Source organism: Copadichromis virginalis, linkage group LG6 (genome assembly GCF_057382275.1).
Source record: "Copadichromis virginalis isolate Kocher_CV1m ecotype Utaka linkage group LG6, C_Virginalis_male_GT1.1, whole genome shotgun sequence".
NCBI lineage: Eukaryota > Metazoa > Chordata > Actinopteri > Cichliformes > Cichlidae > Copadichromis > Copadichromis virginalis.
Genome location: NC_140623.1, coordinates 7075522 through 7094348, shown reverse-complemented (window position 1 = coordinate 7094348; position 18827 = coordinate 7075522). Strand labels below are relative to the sequence as shown.

The window sequence follows — 18827 nt, the reverse complement described above, 5'->3', positions numbered from 1 at the left end:
GATTAGATATGACACACTTTATTCATCCCAAACGTTGGGAAATGATCACATTACAGCAGTCACAACATGAAAACAGCCTCACTCAATAAAATAAATATGACATCACAAAACGAGCAGCTCAGAAAGATTAAAAAATACACACGAAGCTGAAGTGAAATGAATAAATACAAGTGAAATCGCAAAGTAAGTCATGAAGGGTTATCCAGTGTTGTTCTGATCAGTGTTGGACTGAACTCAGACGGTAACAGCAATGATGGAGGACGGGTACCATCACACTGGGGTCCAGGACATTTCCATGAAATATATTCATCCAGTCACCAGGATGAGCCTGATGTCGGTCACCCTGGAGCCTTCACGTCATCAGATCTTTGTCTTCTCCGTGACCCTTGGAAGCAGGTGAAGTTGAACAATGAAACTACAATGATGGCTGAAACAGGCGCTCAGCTCAATCACGGTGAAGACTGTCCATCGCCAAGCTAAGGCGAGACCTACAGACTGAGACCTGATAAGACCAGCAGAGCAAACAGCAGTCGTTTCAGCACCTAAAGTTCATGAGGAGTCATTAGGCTAAACAAAAGGAATAAAAACAATCAAATTCTGTTTAGGACACAAAGACAAATTGTCCCCATTGTAACTAAAGTTCTAGTGAAAGAAACAGGTCGTCAGTTATGGCGATGAAAGTAATCTGCTGTGCAACAGAGCGAGTACAGCATGCAGCAGGTCTGCGTGTTCTCGTGTGAAATGTCGGCGGACTCGGTGTAACCACAGAGCGGTGATATCAGCGTGCACGGTGGCGTCACTGCTCGTTGCTTCTGTAGTCCAGGTAGTGAGTGAGCAGGCCGGGCAGAGGAAGCACAGGGAGCAAGTTCAGTCTGGATCGCCCAATCAGATTTCTGATCTGAAGACGACACAACTGGCAGAGACTCCTTGGAGAAGCTAGAAGGAGACAGAGACAGAGCTGCTGTGACTCAGACCGACTTCGTTTCATCTGGTTCTACACAATAACAGAGTCACCACAGCAGCACATGACCAGTACCTTCAAAGGCCAGCAGCAGCTGGTGTGTTTTCCCACCAGGGGGCGCCAGCTCCACCGGCCGCTGATTGTTGCCGTCTCGGAAGTTAGTATTCGCCCCGTAGTCGAGCAGCAGTGACACCTGATCTGCGCTGTCCTGTCTGACAGCCGCATGCAGAGGGCTGTCGCAGCCTCTGCCCACACTTACATCTGCTCCTAGATCAGACACACCCACAGAGCCATGAAACGTGACCATGGACGGTCGACACAGAGACATTTACCTGCTCTTGTCTGACAGACCACTCCAGCTGCTCCAGACCACAAGCACATTTGTTCACACATCATCCTACAACACTTTTTCCTGCAGCCTGAAGCACTTTCCAGAGCTTTTACTCACACACAAGGCCAATCCGGATTAATCAAAGAAACCCTTCATACATGTATTTGGACTGTGGGTGTGGAGACTCTCCACACACAAAGACCAGCCGACCAGAACAATCAAACCCAGATCCTTCCTGCTGTGAGAGCGCAGTGCTCACCACCATGCGGACTGTCCTCTATTATTTTTTTAGGACGTGGCCTGTTAAACAAATTTCCCAGGTGTGGGACTAACAAAGGTTTATTTTTCCTTATCTTTCCATACCTTATCTTATCTTATCTAACACGCCCGTGTGTTAACACTGACATGACCGTGACTCTGGTCTCTAACCCTGACCTAACACTCTCCTCTTTGCAGTGCATCTCCCCATAGTCTGTCCTCGGGGTTAATCATAATAATAATACGTTTTATTTGAGGGCGCCTTACAAAAAGAAAAAACATATCAATAAAAAATTGATTCAAATACATTTAAATAGAAAAACAACAAACAAGATTTGACAACAAGTAAGATCTGTATTAAAGTGAGTAAGCCAGTTTAAACAGGCTTTGAGCTGTGACTTAAATACGGGAATCTATATTTCCTATGAGTAGGGATGGGTATCAAACCCGGTTCTTGTTGAGAACCGGTTCCCACAGTTTCAGTTCCTTGGAGTTGTTTGCCATTTTTGCAAACGATTCCCTTATCGATTCCAGTCGCCCCGAATGACGTCACCACGTTGTGGAGCGTCATTTACCCGGCAGGAAACACGGCACGTAAGCGGCTCAAACGCTCAAGTTTGGTTATGCTTTACGAGAACGGATGACAACAGCTCTGCTCCCCACAGTGAGGAGACGAGCACAAGGAACAACAAGATGAGTGGCAGATCTGAGAGAGCGGGAAACAGTGGAGATATGAAGCAGATCACAGAGATGAGGAGGGCCAAGGTTATGGATGCACTTAAACGTGAGAACCAAGATTTTTACGTTTATCTTGGCTTCTGTGGGCAACCAGCTGTTGAAGAACTGGTAATATAGTCTCTTAAAGGAGTTATGACCCCAGCTGCTGGTTATGAGACGTTAGTGACTTCATATTTTCACTTTTTCCACCTTCAGATGTATTTCCACGGTTACGGGAGCTTTCATTTTAGCACGAGCGTCAGAGCTGTCAGGTGATTGTTCAGAGGACTCCAAAGCTTGAAACATCAGTCACAGCCCTGCAGACATGAGCCGCATCAGGTGAAGCTACTCAGCTTTGTAGTGAATGAGACTCACACCTCTGTGCAGCAGGACCTTTGAGCAGGCTGTGTGTCGGTGCAGACAGCTCACATACAGAGGAGAGCCCAGGTGGGAAACTTCATAATCTGGATCTGCTCCATGAGACAGCAGGGCCTCCACACAGTGGCTGTTACCTGCACGTGTACACACATAGTTGCAGTTAACACGTGTTACCCATAGTCAAACAGTGCGCTGGCTATATTTACCTCTCTTGCAGGCTTCGTGCAAAGCTGAGGGAAAGTGTGTGTGATGCGCACGCGTGTGTGCGCCGCTCTGCAGGAGCAGTTCCACACAGCCGACGCTCCCCGACGTACAGCAGTTGTACAGAGGAGTGACACCATCAATGGTAGCAGCGTTCACCTGGACACACACAAACAGATGCTGGACACAAACACACGGTGCGTCCATGCAGATGTACAGATGGTGCTGATACTCACATTAGCTCCAGCATTTAGTAAAGCTCTGACACAGGCGACGTGTCCTGATAGACAGGCTTCGTGAAGAGGAGTCACATGATCGATGGTGACAATGTTGGCGTGATAGCCCTGAAAAACAGATGTAAATAACGGGACGTGTGTCGGCTTTATTCAAACTGATAAGCGATTACCGGAGCCTCACATCGATGTCCAGTTACCTGGGCCAGCAGAGTGCGCAGGGCAAGCAGCCGACCCTGAGAAGCTGCTTCATGGAGAGGAGAACGATCTGCCCAGGACCCTGAAAACACACAGAAAAAATGCAGACATGTAGTAGAAAGTGGAATACAAAGCACCAGCCTGAGCTCATTAATGACTGATGTGCTTTCAAACTCTGTCTCAGGCTTAGTTTGAAGATCAGGAATTTCACGATGAAACAGTAACATGTTTGTCCATGTGAGGACTTCTATGATGACACCCTGCCGTTGTGTTGCTGAACACTAAGCAGTAGAGCATCTCCCTTCTCTGCGACCCATGGACACACATCACACGTGCGGCCTGACACGCTCTCTAAACCACAACAGGAACGCTTTGAATCCCACACACTGGAGGCATGTGGCTCCATGCTCCACTGTATCTTACTGCGGAGCTGAAGGGCTCCGCAGTAAGATATAGCGTAAGGATCTTCTTGTGGCAGGGCTGCCACAAACTATTATTCTGATAGTCGACTAGTCACAGATTATTTTTGCCATTAGTCGACTAATCAGATCATCATCCATTGGACGTAAAACTGCGCACTTATTTAACTATCATTAGCTTACAGCTTGAGGTGTTTAAGGTATGTGCTAACTAAAAATAAAGACAAGATGATAGTTTATTAAACTTTTAACAAACTCAGCCGTCTGCTCCTTGCTATCTAAAATATAACAGGACACTGGAGTAAACTCTCGACCATCTCAGACTTCTGTCAGCTGTCTGTTTGACGTTTATTCAGCTGTGTCAAAACTAACTTTAATCTCAGCCAAACCGATTTACTCAGGGACAAATAAAACACAAAAAAAAGCCAAACAATAACAGTTTTAAGTTATCTAAGTGACTTATATATCATGTTTAACCCAAATAGCGAAAGTCCACGGTGGGTTTGAAAACGATTTGCCGGGAGTCTGCAATTCTCGTCGGCTCGAGTGACCATTGAACCCCCCGGCTCGCTATCGAGCTGGTGGGTAACAGACGTCTCCGAAAACGTCAGAGCGCTTTTGCAAATATGTGGTGTCTTGATAAACCGAGCAGATATTTGAAGTTTACAGCTACATTCTTGCCTGAAAATATGTTAGAAGTTTGTTTTGCGACCCAGAATGATTAAGAAGAGTAATATTAAAACTCAGTAGCTGCCGCCATTGTTGGAAACTGGAATTGGCTGAGCCGTGCTAAATCTGGGGAAAAGTAGGACGCATTTGTCGGCTGCATTTGGGAAGCCTTTGTCACATCGCTGTAACGTAATCGGCCTTCAAATGCGGCCTCCAAAAGATGCGGCCTGAATTTGGACATATCGACGATACCGGAGTTGCTTCTTCTTCTTCGGGGTTTAACGGCAGCTGGCATCCTTGTGCATGCAGTGCTGCCATCTTCTGTTTCAGTCCATTATTCCACTCTTAAATCCTGCTACTTATTCCTGCGTCTTTCAGGACAAATTTAGTAGTCAACACTTCGTTTAAAGCCTTGTAAGATACAAGGCTTTAAACGAAGTGTTGACTATTAAATTTGTCGTTGGCGATTTTGATAGTCGACTAATCGTGGCTTATTTCGCTCTTATAGAACATTTCACTCGCTGGGCGCACGTCCTCATTTTATGTTTGACAGCATTTTAGTAGGTAAAGGTGAAGCTTGGACATGAGTTGAGCTGTGGTTTGGGGAAGGCGTCGAAGGGGATCGGCGACAGCTCCCGGGCCTGACAGATCCCCATGTACTTAATAGAAGAGAAGAAGCTAAAGCAGGGAGGGCGGGTGGGGCACGTAAACGAGAATGAACAGCTTGCAGAACTGGGGGAACCTATATAGATGAGAACCGGAAGGAGCGTGTTTGGAGGCGTGGCCCTGCTCCTGAAATTGCTGCTTAATCTGCAATTAAGGTAGAAAACAGGACGAATCACAAAGAATTGCACTTAATGAGAAACGTGATTTTTACTTGTTTTGTAGCAGGGCGTCAGCACCTGCATTTGGAGCTCGTCAGCACATCCTCAGCTGTCACTGCAGCACACACCACAGACCCACACACAGTCTCACGTCCAACATACCCATATCTCCGTCTCCCCACGGCACATCCAGCCACTGGTAGATATAGGACATTTTGACTTAAGCAGAATCCCTCCACTCCTCCTGTTTGTCCTTCCTGTATGCGGGACACATCAGACTAAGAATCACCTCGCCATCGAAACACCAACAAAACACTGAGAATGATCAGATGAGACTATAATGAGCTGGATCACTGACAGGCTCCTCCTGTGGCAGAGCACTGAGCAGTGTCTCCAGATCATAACAACGAACCTCTCTGATCAAAAAGCTGAGCCCACTCTGTCAGTGAGTCACTAATTCAATGAATCTGCCTTCAGCCGCAAAGAAATGTGTAATGTTTCTGTTAAGAGTGCACAGTTAATGCTCAGTCATCCAGGTAAGGAAATCCCAAAAGGTTGGTTCTGTTCATCTGGATGTTTCAGTGGGAGAAACGTTTGGTCATCATCCAGGTGACAGTACACAGTTAAGTAGGAACGCAGCCTTGCTCCAGTGAGCTGCTGCTGGCGTCCTGTGGATGGTACGACACAGCTGCCGCGGGGTTTAACTGGGCTACATTTAAATAAGCTTTCTGCAGGTTTTACAGATGTGTCATTAAATCATTCTGTATCAAAAACATGTTCACAGGGCTGACTTTAGGTTAATGTTATCATAGTTTTCTATTTTCTAATTTGTTTTATTTCATCTGGACTTTTTGCTTTTGATTCGGTTTAGTTTGAGTCATTTTCCAGAATGAGCTTCCGTGTTCAGTTTAGTCGTTATTGTTTGAAAATGTTTAGTTTCATGTTATGAACTAAAAAGTCTTTTAGTTGTAGTTAACTGTAATAACCCTAACCCTGCATGGCCCACATTAACACTAACTAACCAAAACCAATTTAGAAGCATTCATTAACCAAAGGTTGAAACCTGAACCTTCAAACTGCACGTGTGTGACGTGTTCACAGCATTAACCACCTCCAGCCTCAGAAACTCCTGAAAACAGACGCGTGCTGCTGCACTGGGAGTCTTCCTCACTCTTACAATGAAGCGCTGCAGGAATCTTTCAGAACATAACAGGATACAATCACAAGTCCCTAAAATGTTTTACTTGAAACAGCCCACTTTCCCTCACCCTCCACCTTATGTAGGAACATTTCATTCACACATCTTTTGAAAATAACTTTTAGTAACATCTGCCAGCGTAGCTCTGTGCTAGCTGGGTCAGCTGGTTGGTAACGTTTGTCAGTGGTGCCAGACTTGGGTATCCTGACTATTTGAAACTGGCTTTCTAAAACAGGACACTGGAGGGTGTAGTAAGCAAGTCTGATATGGCCAGGCTATCTTTAGTTAGCGGGTTTGAAAAAAAAAGCGCAGTCAAGTCCGAGACAGAGACAGAGATCACGACAGACGTCTGTCAAAAATAGAAGAAAAATGAATGCAAAGCTCGTTTGCAAGCACAAAGAAACTTCCTATGAAGGTCGTAAACAGCTGGAGCCGCTCTCAGCTAGCTGGCTGCGAGGCAGGGTGCCTGCACAGTGCTGACACAGAGGGCAGTCCCACTCACATTCACGCCTGTGGCCAGTGTAGTGTGTCTGTGGACTGTGGGAGGACAAGAATATCCATTCTGTTCATCGCGTCATAGACCTTAGTGCTGCCTCCATTAGATCAGTATTTACTGACTGAACATGTAACAAACAGCTCACAAATACACTGAGCAGCTTTCTGTGTTTGGCTAATTATGACCCAGCATTAAAGCACATGTATGCATTTCTGTATCAATAACTGAATGCATGATGAATTCCGCTAACACAGAATTTTTACTTAACTTTGTTTACCGACATTATTCAAACATAGCATGTGCAGTATATGTACTGTACAGCTGAAAATGGAGGTGTATGCTGAGGTCTGTGAACCTCCATTGTTTCTAACAGCCAGCAGGGATGACATGTCCACTGATGATTAAAAAAAATCAGATTTCAAAGAAACCTAAGGGAAAAGACCCTTGAGCTGCCTTCATGACATTCTTTTCTCCCTAAACCTCCAACGCCCGAGGATAAATGGCCCTCCCTGAGCCTGGTTCTGTTGGAGGTCTCTTCCTGTTAAAGGGGAGTTCTTCCTCCATTCTCTTACCAGGTGCGTGGAGAACACAGGCGATGGGCACATTGTTGGGTTTTCTGTATAATGTGGTAAGATCTGTACTTCACGACACAAAGTGCCTGTTGTAAACACAGAAGCGAGTGCTCTGTGCTTGTGTAATAAAGAGATTATTGTGTTCTTCTCATTTAAATGTAGGCCTTACTGCAGTTTCACGTGATAAAGTTCAAACACAGTTATTTTGGACAGGTATACTGATGCTGTGCCATTAATCGGGAGTTTTGCGTGGGTATTTTCACAAGTAGTGCTGCTGATTTAGCTTAAGGATCTTCAATCCAGCTGCTTCACAGAGCAGCAGCTCTTCAGTGCAAACCCCGTTTAAATGTACCACCTTAGTATAAAAGCACCCGGCCGGCAGTGTTTCCATACGTCTGCTCAGCTCCAGTCAAACTGCTGGAGGCCCCGCTTGGCCCTGGAGCAGGGCTGTTCCAAACACGCTCAAATTCCACCTGACAGCCACACACTTGTAGAAAGTGTGTTATTTACACTGACACTCTGATAGGGACTATTTACAGAAATCCCCCCGCCACCAATGTGCTTCCACCCAAAACACATCAATGCGCCCACCTTGGCTGGTAAGAATTCCCCAGCAGGCCCGCTTCCTCTCCGAGACGTGCCTCGGCAGCAGGCCCGGCTCAGCACCTCTTTTCCGGGACACTTCGGTAGCTCCACACGGCCCCGGCAGCATGTTCCGACTACTCTGAACTCCGCTGCAATACTGCAGGCAGCAGCAGCTCGGAAAGGAGGAGGGCGAGCTAGGAGTCTTATGATTGGCTGAAGAGGTTTGTTTGCGTTCGGGGCACATGGCCATCTCACATGTGCGCCCACGTGTGGAGCATAGATACAGAGCGCTCCCCAGTCGGACCCACTCCAGACTAGTGATGGGATTTCCGGATCTTTTTAGAGAACCGAATCTTTCGGCTCGACTCACTAAAAAGATTCGACTCTTTCGGATCCGAGCCGACTCTTCAGGTTGTTTTGTTGCTTTAATTAATTTATTATTAACAATAATATAAAATAATGCACAAAATGAATTACTAATGTAAAAAAAAGTGTTTTTATTTATATATGTTTATATATAAATATATGCGGTGGCCCCTAGAGACAAAACGCGTACAAACTCCAAAACACATTTCTAGCGTTAACTGAACGTCCAAAACAGAGCTACCTAGATCATTTAAATTACACAATTGAAAGCATATGTGTATTGTTTGTGTATTTATACACAAGCTGTATTTATACACAAGCACTCATATATATTCAAATAATTTAAAAACAAATGTTCATTTATTTGTTACTACCACACACCAAATCCGGTCGTTGGTACTTGCTGGCTTGTGTAGCCACTAAGTAACAAAAGCTCAACACTGCGCCCAGCATCCTGGAGCACTTCTGTTGTCTTTTGTACGTGTTTTTACGTGCTTCGGAGTTTGTACGTGCACTGAAAAAAAGGGACTGGCCATCTCTTGGATTTATGTAAGCATCTTGCATGTATTTAACACAATTGCCTCATGTTTTAAAGTTAAATGTAACTATATAGTGTAAAAACTACATGATATGCAGAAAGGGTGTATTAAATTGTTTATATCATGTTCAGGTGAAGTAAGTCAATAAGATAGCAACGTTAAATCTCGTGAAACCACGCGTGATTTCATCTCGCGGGCTTTGGATCGTGGTTTAAAAAATGCATCCATCTCAGTCAAGTCGAGCAGCCAACTCTACGTTTTTTGGTATGTCTTGATTTTTTGAATTAATATTTACCATATTTCAGCCAAATGTAGTTAAACGTCTAAAGTGCCGCCATGTAACATGCTAAAAAAGAGCCGTTAGCTTATTTGCTGTTTTATCTGTTATCAAAGAATTGGCGCTTTTTCATTTGAATTTGTCTTTGGCACAAGAGCCGTAATATCACATTAAACCTAATTACGAGGCACTCATAACATAATTTGGTTTTCTGTGTGAATAGATTTGTCAACTGACTCTTCAGTTACATTGTGTATTTACTGCACCGTGGTGTTAGTGAGATTTTGGACATTGAACAGCTTTAGCTAATATCATCAGCGGTATTATGCTAGCTTACATCCCTACCCCTCCTGCCCTCACCTGCTGTCCTTTTGTTTTTGTTGATGCACATTGAGAGACCACATCTATTCTGCATTTCACCAGGAGTCAGCTGATGGATTGTGGGTTCAAGGTGTTATGGTAAGAAAGTATATTCTATTTTCGCTTAAGGTTTCTGTAACTTAATTATAATAGGTTTTTTATAATTATTAGGTGCATGCATACTCAAATAGACCACCCTATTAATACAACTGAGAAATCCAAAATCTGCCATAGGTTTGACTTATACCTGTATGTATTGTCAGAAAGGTGATTACTGGACTCACATTAATGCACACTTGAACTAAAATGAGGTTGTAACTTGTGGGTTCTTGGGTTGCAAATCAGAAATAAACATCTTTGGATTTTTTTAATCCCATAAGATCTGGAAACACAGTTTTTATTCAACAAAACATTACTGATTATTAACCAAGCACAGTGCCTGCTGTTATTTCAAAATAATTTTATGTCATTTCAGATGAAATGCAGCATTCCAGTGCATCCCAACCATGCCTTTACAGGTTTCTGACGGAGCTGAGTTTCTCTCTGACAGTCTGCTGAAAGTGTTTGCAAAGTGATCGGGGGAACAGGGCACAAAGCTAAAGGATGTAGCTGCCATGATGACAGTAAGAACTTTAAAATTCTTTAACTACAAAGTGTATATGTATTGCATTAGGTCAGTAAAAGATTTTTATGCTGCATCCATTGAAACAGTCAACTATTACCTGTGAGTACTGATTCCACCGAAAGGATGCCATAATTTTCGTCATGCATTTACTGGCCCACTGAGAAAAATTGATCTTTTTAAAAAAATAAATGTTCTGGAAACTATATATCCATAAAGTTGATGTCAAACAGGAACTTTTGATATTGCTTTGTAGATGCTGGTGTTGCATGTTGACTGGTTTAAGTTTTGGTCTGGGATCATTTTCTTCTGTGCTACTGAAAAGTTCACAAATCTCTGTTTTCTTTGTTATAATACTTTAGGATGACATTAATGCTCAAAGGGAGTCTCATCAAAGTGCTCCGCATCTGTGTGAAAGACAATTGCAACATCTTGGTGCAGGAGTTCATGGTGAGTGTTTTATGAGTAGATTGTGGCTTTGCAACATTTTAAAATGCATTTAGTTATCCACTTGATCCTCATTGGACCAGTTAGGACCAGTAGTCCTCTTTAATAATTTGAAGTTCACATGAGGCCTGGTAGTGAACTCAGCCGCCGGCCCTTGAGGCCCCACCCCTGTATTAGGGGTCACATCAGTGTGAAAAAACTTTAAATTTGTCATTCTAGTGAACAAAGGAAAATCCCACCAATATTTACATTAGCTTTTGTTTGAAAAAAAAAAAAAGACCAACAGCTAACCAAATTGTGGGGCTGAAAGTCTAAATTCTAACATCTTCTGAGTGACAAAACCTGGATTTCTGATGGGCCGGTGTCTTTCTAAGAAAAACTAATGTAAAGCATTTGAAATTATGTTTTTCACCCTCTCTTAGAAACTCTGTTAGACCATGAATGGCAGCATGGCAGGCCACTCTTTGGCTATAGCTATTTACTATGTTGCTTGCATTGGTTTAAATTACTCTAACATTAGAACTGGTAGATTCAAAAGAGATGAGTTTAAAAAGGAATCTTAAAGAAATGTTTTGTGTTTAACCAGGACTTGACTGAGGCCACTGCACAGATTGAGAAAACCACAATGAACATCTGTCTCCAGAGGATGCACCAGGCAATGACTTTTCTGACGTTGGCATCATCATCGAGGGTATAGTAGTTCTTCAAGATCTGGATAACGTGACCTTTGCAGTAGCCATGCTGTTTGGACCTTTTTTATTCCTTCAATATGAGTTACCCATCACAACTCTGCTACACTTTTGAGGTGATTCAAAGGGTGGTAATGGAGTTGGAAGCAACTCAGCTCTCAAGAAAAGCTCACAACTAAGACAAAACTGCTCCTGCAACGAAGCTCACTGTTATGCATGTGAGGTGACCAGCTCTAGGTGAGAAGACATTTAAATCTCACACTTGTTCTGCTGCATTTTTGAAGCTCAATTCCAGGAACAGATCGCAGGGTTCATTTTTATATACACTGCAACTGCCATGAGGACGAGCCGTTTTTTTGTTGTTGTTGTTGTTTGTTTTTCCTTTTGCTCTGTACAAGTTCTCTGTCTGTTTGGCAGCATTTTTAAATTTCTCTTTGTATTTTTTCTTTCTTTTACTAGTGAAGAGATGTAGCATGAACAGTTATGCAGTCTAAATATCCCATATGGGCCGTGTGAAATGGTATTTTCAGTTTCATTCAGTTGAAGTAAGGAACGTTGAATATTTCTAAGCTTGCTGTTTTGAACCAAGATGTCACAGTATGATCAGTGCCGTAATTTTTGACAGTCACTCACCGTATCAATGTTATTTTTGCATCTCTTGAATAAAGGTTTTGACCTGCAAGTGCTAATTTCTTTAGTTATTGGGGTAAAATGGGTAGTGTTAATAGGAAGGTGTTTGCCAATTCAGTAACCTAATTTAATGTTAATGGAAACTAACATTACCTCAAATTGTTTAGTTATAATTGTTGTTTAACTGAATCTTGACGTCAGAGGCCTTAAATAGAATGTTTTGTATTGTTCTTTCCCAACATTTTTCAAAAGAAAGAGTCTAATTTCTTTGCTGTGATTGATTCCAGAGAACACGGAAGAACTGACATTATTTAACTGTTGGTTTATATAGATTCAGTAGTGGAGTAATGTCAGTTTAATTCTTTACCTACTGTCAATGCAGTGAAATTAGACATTTTGTTTTGAAAGGTTACTGGTGGATGCCAGCAACCATCTTGGAAGAGAACAATATAATCTGTTATAAGGCCTCCATTTGAAAATTGTGTATTTGATACTAGAATATAATAGCAAAATGTAATTTGAAGATAACATGTAGTATTTAAGTGACCAAGTAGTATTGGGTAAAAGTTATTGAATCGTGTTGGGATAACGTGAGAAAATTGTGAAGGATTAAAATATTTCAAGAGCTCAAATTACTTCATCAAAACATGTTTAAGTCACATTTTATCAACACAAATTGCACAGGTTTATTGAACATGAATAAATTGTGTTCATTTAACTCAATTGTTTAAGTTGCTGCCAAAGCAAAACATCTGTGTGCAACAAATGTCCACCATTGAATTAAGTAAATCCAACAACATATTTTTTTCAGTGTGCTTCAGAGTTCGTAACTGTTTTGAAGTTTGTACATGCTTTGTCTCTAGGTGCCACCGCAAATATACTTTTATTTATTCACTCCACATAAAATGTAATAAATAAATCATATAATACAAAAACAAACTATTCACATTTCAACTTTTAACTATTTAAATTTTCAGCTTTTTCATTTTAAACAAATTTAAAGTGAAACAACACAAAACACTGCAAACCACAACACAAATAAATATAAATTAAAATATGAAAACAAAAAGAAGATGCACATTCTCTGTCATATGGGCCTGCATGAATAAACTTTCTGAATCCTTTATCACCTGCAACTGAAAATAGTTGTGGATGATTACTATACCTTTTTAATGTGACGTTGTTGTCCCTGGCTCTCTTTCTCTCTCTCTTCCGCTATGTTCCTGAGCTACTGCGAGTGTAACTATCGCCCCTCCCCCCTCTGCCCAGCGTAAAGCACAAGGCTCGCGTGCGGAGTGAAGCGGGGAAAAGTGCAAGAGAGAGAGAGCAACAGAGTGAGAGAAAAAGAAAAAAAAAACACGGCTCCCAATAAGTAGCCGGCTCGCGTCGTTCACGTCAAAGACCCGGCTCTAAGAGCCGTTTCGTTCGCGACCGACACATCACTACTCCAGACTGATCTGACTGAAAGGCCATAAGCTCCAGCTTTGGTGTCGTTTGTTTCTCTCTAATTCCACTTTCACAGTGTGCGCATTTTTTCACCCACTGTGTCATTACTCCTTGGTCACAGTCACAATACTGTATTAATCCCTAAAGAAATGATGTGGTAACAGTGGCTCCGAGACAATAAGAACAGTAACAGACTGAACTAAAGTAAACAATACAATATATTACAGTGTTACAACAAGTGTTGTATTGTTCGATACATATGCGTACCGAACCGAAAGCACTGTATCGAACGGTTCAATATCGATACGAATATCGTTGCACCCCTAATATATATGTATATACATATGTGTGTGTGTGTGTATATAGGTCCCTCATCCTATTCATGTAGCCCCTTCCGCCGGGGTTACTTGCGTAGTAGCATTCCAACAATGCCCTGTTTTCGTCTCTTGCCCACCGATGCCTTCTTGTTCCAGTAGCCCACTTTTCGTCAGGGTGCCCTGGTTCCTCAACACCTGACGCGGACCTTGTTGATCCGGGTGACGTCCGAGCCGGCATGCCTTCATATTTATCTGTCTCGCTCATGTCTGCGGTAGGCTTGCTTAGCATAGGGGGTCTAGCCTTAGGACCCTTACTGGATACAGACACCCCAGGCAGGAATCGAACTTGCGATCTTCTGTTCCAAAGGCGCATAGTCTAACCACTACGCTATCCAGCTGCTACATAGTGGTGGTAGTCAAACAGAAGAAGACGGCCGTAGTGATCGATGTAGCGGTTCCGAATGACAGCAATATCAGGAAGAAGGAACAAGAGAAGCTGGAGAAATACCAAGGGCTCAGAGAAGAGCTCGAGAGGATGTGGAGGGTGAAGGTGACGGTGGTCCCCGTGGTAATCGGAGCACTAGGTGCGGTGACTCCCAAGTTAGGCGAGTGGCTCCAGCAGATCCCGGGAACAACATCGGAGATCTCTGTCCAGAAGAGCGCAGTCCTGGGAACAGCTAAGATACTGCAGTCAAAGGAGCTTGCAAAGAAAAGCGTCTGGACTTCTTTAAGTTGCTTGAAGACGTTTCACCTCTCATCCGAGAAGCTTCTTCAGTTCTAAGGTCAAATGGTGGAGAGTCCCAGATATAAACCTAGTGGGAGTGACCCCCCACAGAGGGACAAAAGGACCCCCTGATGATCCTCTACCTAATCGCCTGAGCTGATTGGGACCCACACCCAGTTTCACACCTTGGCTCAAGCAATTAGAGGATCATCAGGGGGTCCTTTTGTCCCTCTGTGGGGGGTCACTCCCACTAGGTTTATATCTGGGACTCTCCACCATTTGACCTTAGAACTGAAGAAGCTTCTCGGATGAGAGGTGAAACGTCTTCAAGCAACTTAAAGAAGTCCAGACGCTTTTCTTTGCAAGCTCCTTTGACTACGATGACCTGGATGACTGAGAACCTTCACAGACCTAAGATACTGCAGGACCCTCAAGCTCCCAGGCCTCTGGTAGAGGACCTGAGCTTGAAGGATAAACCGCCCGCAGGGGCGTGCTGGGTGTTTTTTCTTTTTTGTATGTATGTGTATATATATGTGTGTGTATGTATATATATGTGTGTATATATACATACACAGCACTTGTTGTGCGCATGCGCCAACCAGCGTGCAGCCTGTTACAGTCGCTCCTGCTTTTCTCTTAGTTTAGCTCTTTTTTCTTACGTATTCTTTTTTTTCTGACTTGTATTTTCATCCGTTTTCTATCTCTTACTCAATCATGTGGATTGAGAGAGTTTTTGTTCTTCTGGTGACCGTGGAACTGTTACTTTTATCAAGGAACGGGACCGCAGCACATCTCCTACACTCACAGACTGTTTACTCCAGAGATCAGCTGATCGCCCTGATGCCGGCCGGCTCGCTGGCCAGGCCCGCAGAAGTACCAGCTGAAATATGGAGGAAAACACATCGGGGATGCAGAGGTCAAGGACAGAAGAGAAGAAAAAAGGTGACGGTGAGACAGCGGAGGCTCGAAGCGAGGAGGAGGTTTAAACCGTGTCTGCCGTCTATCGTGATGGGAAATGTGCGATCGTTGGCAATTAAAATCAAGGAGCTCTCAGCACTGGTACGGAGTCAGAGGGAATACCGAGAGTGTAGCCTGATGAGTTTCACCGAATCATGGCTGCACCAGGACATTCCCGATGAGAATGCTTCCGTGGAAGGCTTCCACACTGTTCGGGCGGACAGGGACAGCATCGCTAGCGGTAAGCGGAAAGGAGGTGGGCTTACTGTTTTAGTTAACAAGCGGTGGTGTAACCCTGCCAACATAACAATCAAAGAAAGGATTTGTTGCCCGGACACTGAACTGTGTGCTGTTGGACTCAGGCCGTATTATTTACCCAGGGAATTCTCTCACGTCATCTTGGTGGCTGTTTATGTTCCCCCCTCTGCTAACCCCACAGCTGCATGTGACACTATCCACTCTGCCATAGCTCGGCTACAGACTCAGCACCCGAGTGCCTTTATTGTGATCTCGGGTGACTTCAACCATGTATCACTGGACAATACACTACCAACATTCAAACAATATGTGGACTGTCCCACCAGGGGAGAGAAAACTTTAGACTTACTGTATGCTAACGTCAAGGATGCATACAGCTCCTCCTCCCTCCCCCCACTTGGTAGGTCAGATCATAACCTGATTCACCTCACCCCCCGCTATGTGCCAATTGTGAGGAGGGAACCTGTGACCACCAGGACTGTCAGGAGGTGGTCAGAGGAGGCCTTAGCAGAACTACAGGGCTGTTTCGAGGTGACCGACTGGGAAACACTCTGTGAGCCTCACGCCGAGGACATCAATGGGCTTACTGAGTGTATCACAGGCTACATAACTTTCTGCACCGACTCCATTGTTCCAGCTCAGACTGTTCATTGTTACCCAAATAATAAGCCGTGGGTGACTAAGGACATCAAAGCCCTCCTCAACAACAAGAAGAGGGCTTTCAGAGGGGGCAACAAAGAGGAGGTGAGGAAGATCCAGGTGTTACTAAAGGACAAGATCAGAGAGGCTAAGGACAATTACAGGAGGAAGCTGGAGTGGAAACTCCAGCAGAACAGCATGAGAGAGGTGTGGAGGGGCATGAAGACCATCACTGGATTCAGGCCAACCAACAGCAGGGGAGCTGAGGGAGGTGAGAATAGAGCCGACGAGTTGAATCTGTTTTTCAATAGATTCGACACCACAGTGTCTGCTCCCACCCCCACAACCTCACCTGCAGTCAGCCTGGAATCCAGAGCCACACCACTGTGCCAGCCTCTCTCTTCACATGTTGCCTCCTGTGAGATTCCTGACACCCCTCCCCCACCCATCACCTTCACTCAATACCAGGTTGAGATGCAAATGAGGAGACTTCACTCAGGCAAGTCTGCTGGACCAGACGGAGTGAGTCCCCTCGTCCTCAAGACCTGTGCCCCCCAGCTGTGTGGAGTCTTTCATAAACTGTTTATGCTGAGTCTGAGTCTGCAGAGGGTCCCGGTGATGTGGAAGACATCATGCCTCGTCCCTGTACCAAAGACGCCACGTCCCAGTGGCCCCCAGGATTACAGGCCAGTGGCACTGACCTCCCACATCATGAAGACCCTGGAAAGGCTCATCCTGGACCAGCTGCGACCCATAGTAAGACCACATCTGGATCCCCTTCAGTTCGCTTATCAGCCTCGTCTCGGAACAGAGGACGCCATCATCTACCTGCTCAATCGTGTCTACACCCATCTGGACCAGCCGGCGAGCACTGTGAGGGTCATGTTTTTTGACTTTTCCAGTGCTTTCAACACCATCAGGCCGACCCTCCTGGGTGATAAGTTAGCAGCGATGCAGGTGGATGCTTCTCTGGTGACCTGGATTGTTGATTACCTGACAGGAAGACCACAATATGTACGTCTCCCACAGTGTGTGTCTGACAAGGTGATCAGCAACACAGGGGCACCACAGGGGACTGTCCTCTCCCCCTTCCTCTTCACCCTCTACACCACAGACTTCAGCCACTGCACAGAGACCTCCATCTTCAGAAGTTTTCTGATGACTCTGCAGTGGTTGGATGCATCAGCAGGGATGATGAGACAGAGTACCGGGCTGTGGTCGACTCCTTTGTCACGTGGTGTGAGCAGAATCATCTGCAGCTCAACGTGGCAAAGACCAAGGAACTGATCGTGGACTTCAGGAAGACCAGGAAACACTTGACCCCTGTTTCAATCCAGGGGGTCAGTGTGGACATTGTGGAGGACTATAAATACCTTGGAGTACACATTGACAATAAACTGGACTGGGCTAAAAACACCACAGCACTTTACAGGAAGGGCCAGAGTCGTCTCTATTTTTTGAGGCGACTGAGGTCCTTCAACATCTGCCAGAAAATGCTGAGGATTTTCTATGAGTCTGTTGTGGCCAGTGCGATCCTCTATGCTGTTGCATGCTGGGGGAGCAGGCTGAGGGTCGCAGATGCCAACAGACTTAATAAACTGATCCGTAAGGCCAGCAATGTTGTGGGGATGGAGCTGGACTCCCTCAAGGTGGTGTCGGAGAGGCGGATGCTGTCCAAGATAAAGACAATGTTGGATAACACCTCCCACCCACTCCATGATATGTTGGTCAGTCACAGGAGCTCGTTCAGTGAGAGACTGAGATTACCGAAAAGCACCACTGAACGACACAGGAAATCATTCCTGCCTGTGGCCATCTCCCTGTACAACGCATCCACTTAACACACTGTTTGCTGCTACAACTACACATGTTTCTTTTCCAACTATTTATTTATGAGTGACTTATGTATGTATGTATGTATATATATGTATATATTGTACTATTCTTAGTTAGCGTATTGTCTGTCTTGTCTTAATGTTGGTTTATAATGGAGCACTGTAACAAAAAATAATTTCCCCCAGGGATCAATAAAGTATTCTGATTCTGATATATATATATGTGTGTGTGTATATGTGTGTATGTATGTTTACTTTCAGTTATTGTCGATTTCATTGTGGCGTGCCAACTGCACTGTGGCAGTGATGTGTATTCCTCTGATTGGGAGAAAAGAAAAAGGAGGTGTGATTCTGTTCTGAATGATTCAATATGTCCCTTGTCTCTTTGAGATTGTCATTGTTATTGTTCTAAATAAAGTTCATTTAAAAGAATTATCAGGGTTAATAGTTATGGTTTAGGCTGATGGTTAAGGTTAGGCATTGTCAATGAAATGTCCCCACTGAGATATGAAAACGAATGTGTGTGTGTTACAGAGGTTACAGTTCATTTGCCTCATTTTAAACCGACGGAACGTTTTGAATAAGGAAGTGAGAGCTTCCGCTTACTCATCGTTCCAAAGCTCTTTCCGGTTCCTGCCGCCGCGCGAGGCGAGCGAACACACATGTGCACATGTTTAAACC

General features: G+C 44.3%; 1 protein-coding gene and 1 long non-coding RNA gene across 4 annotated transcripts; one reads left to right on the top strand and one right to left on the bottom strand.

Moving 5' to 3' along the window:
• Nucleotides 1–2: 2 nt before the first annotated feature.
• LOC146707085 (ankyrin repeat and SOCS box protein 5-like) lies at nucleotides 3–8319 on the bottom strand. 2 transcript variants are annotated; one of them, XM_085458412.1, is made up of 8 exons: nucleotides 8047–8112; nucleotides 5352–5446; nucleotides 3280–3359; nucleotides 3083–3190; nucleotides 2852–3005; nucleotides 2645–2779; nucleotides 1037–1228; nucleotides 3–936 (listed from the first exon to the last, which is right to left on the bottom strand). In XM_085458412.1, exons 2-8 carry the CDS (start codon nucleotides 5401–5403, stop codon nucleotides 797–799), a joined length of 861 nt encoding a protein of 286 aa, XP_085314538.1. In that variant the 5' UTR covers nucleotides 5404–5446; nucleotides 8047–8112; the 3' UTR covers nucleotides 3–796. The 2 variants fall into 2 exon arrangements, with proteins under 2 accessions (XP_085314538.1, XP_085314537.1); XM_085458411.1 differs by lacking the exon at nucleotides 5352–5446 and having other exon boundaries at nucleotides 8047–8319.
• A 611-nt stretch (nucleotides 8320–8930) lies between these two features.
• On the top strand, nucleotides 8931–12536 carry LOC146707084 (uncharacterized). Of its 2 annotated transcripts, XR_014920744.1 has the most exons (5): nucleotides 8931–9209; nucleotides 9618–9681; nucleotides 10058–10205; nucleotides 10567–10654; nucleotides 11238–12536. It is a non-coding gene; the product is annotated as an uncharacterized LOC146707084 (long non-coding RNA). The 2 variants fall into 2 exon arrangements; XR_014920743.1 differs by having other exon boundaries at nucleotides 8935–9681.
• Nucleotides 12537–18827: the final 6291 nt, after the last annotated feature.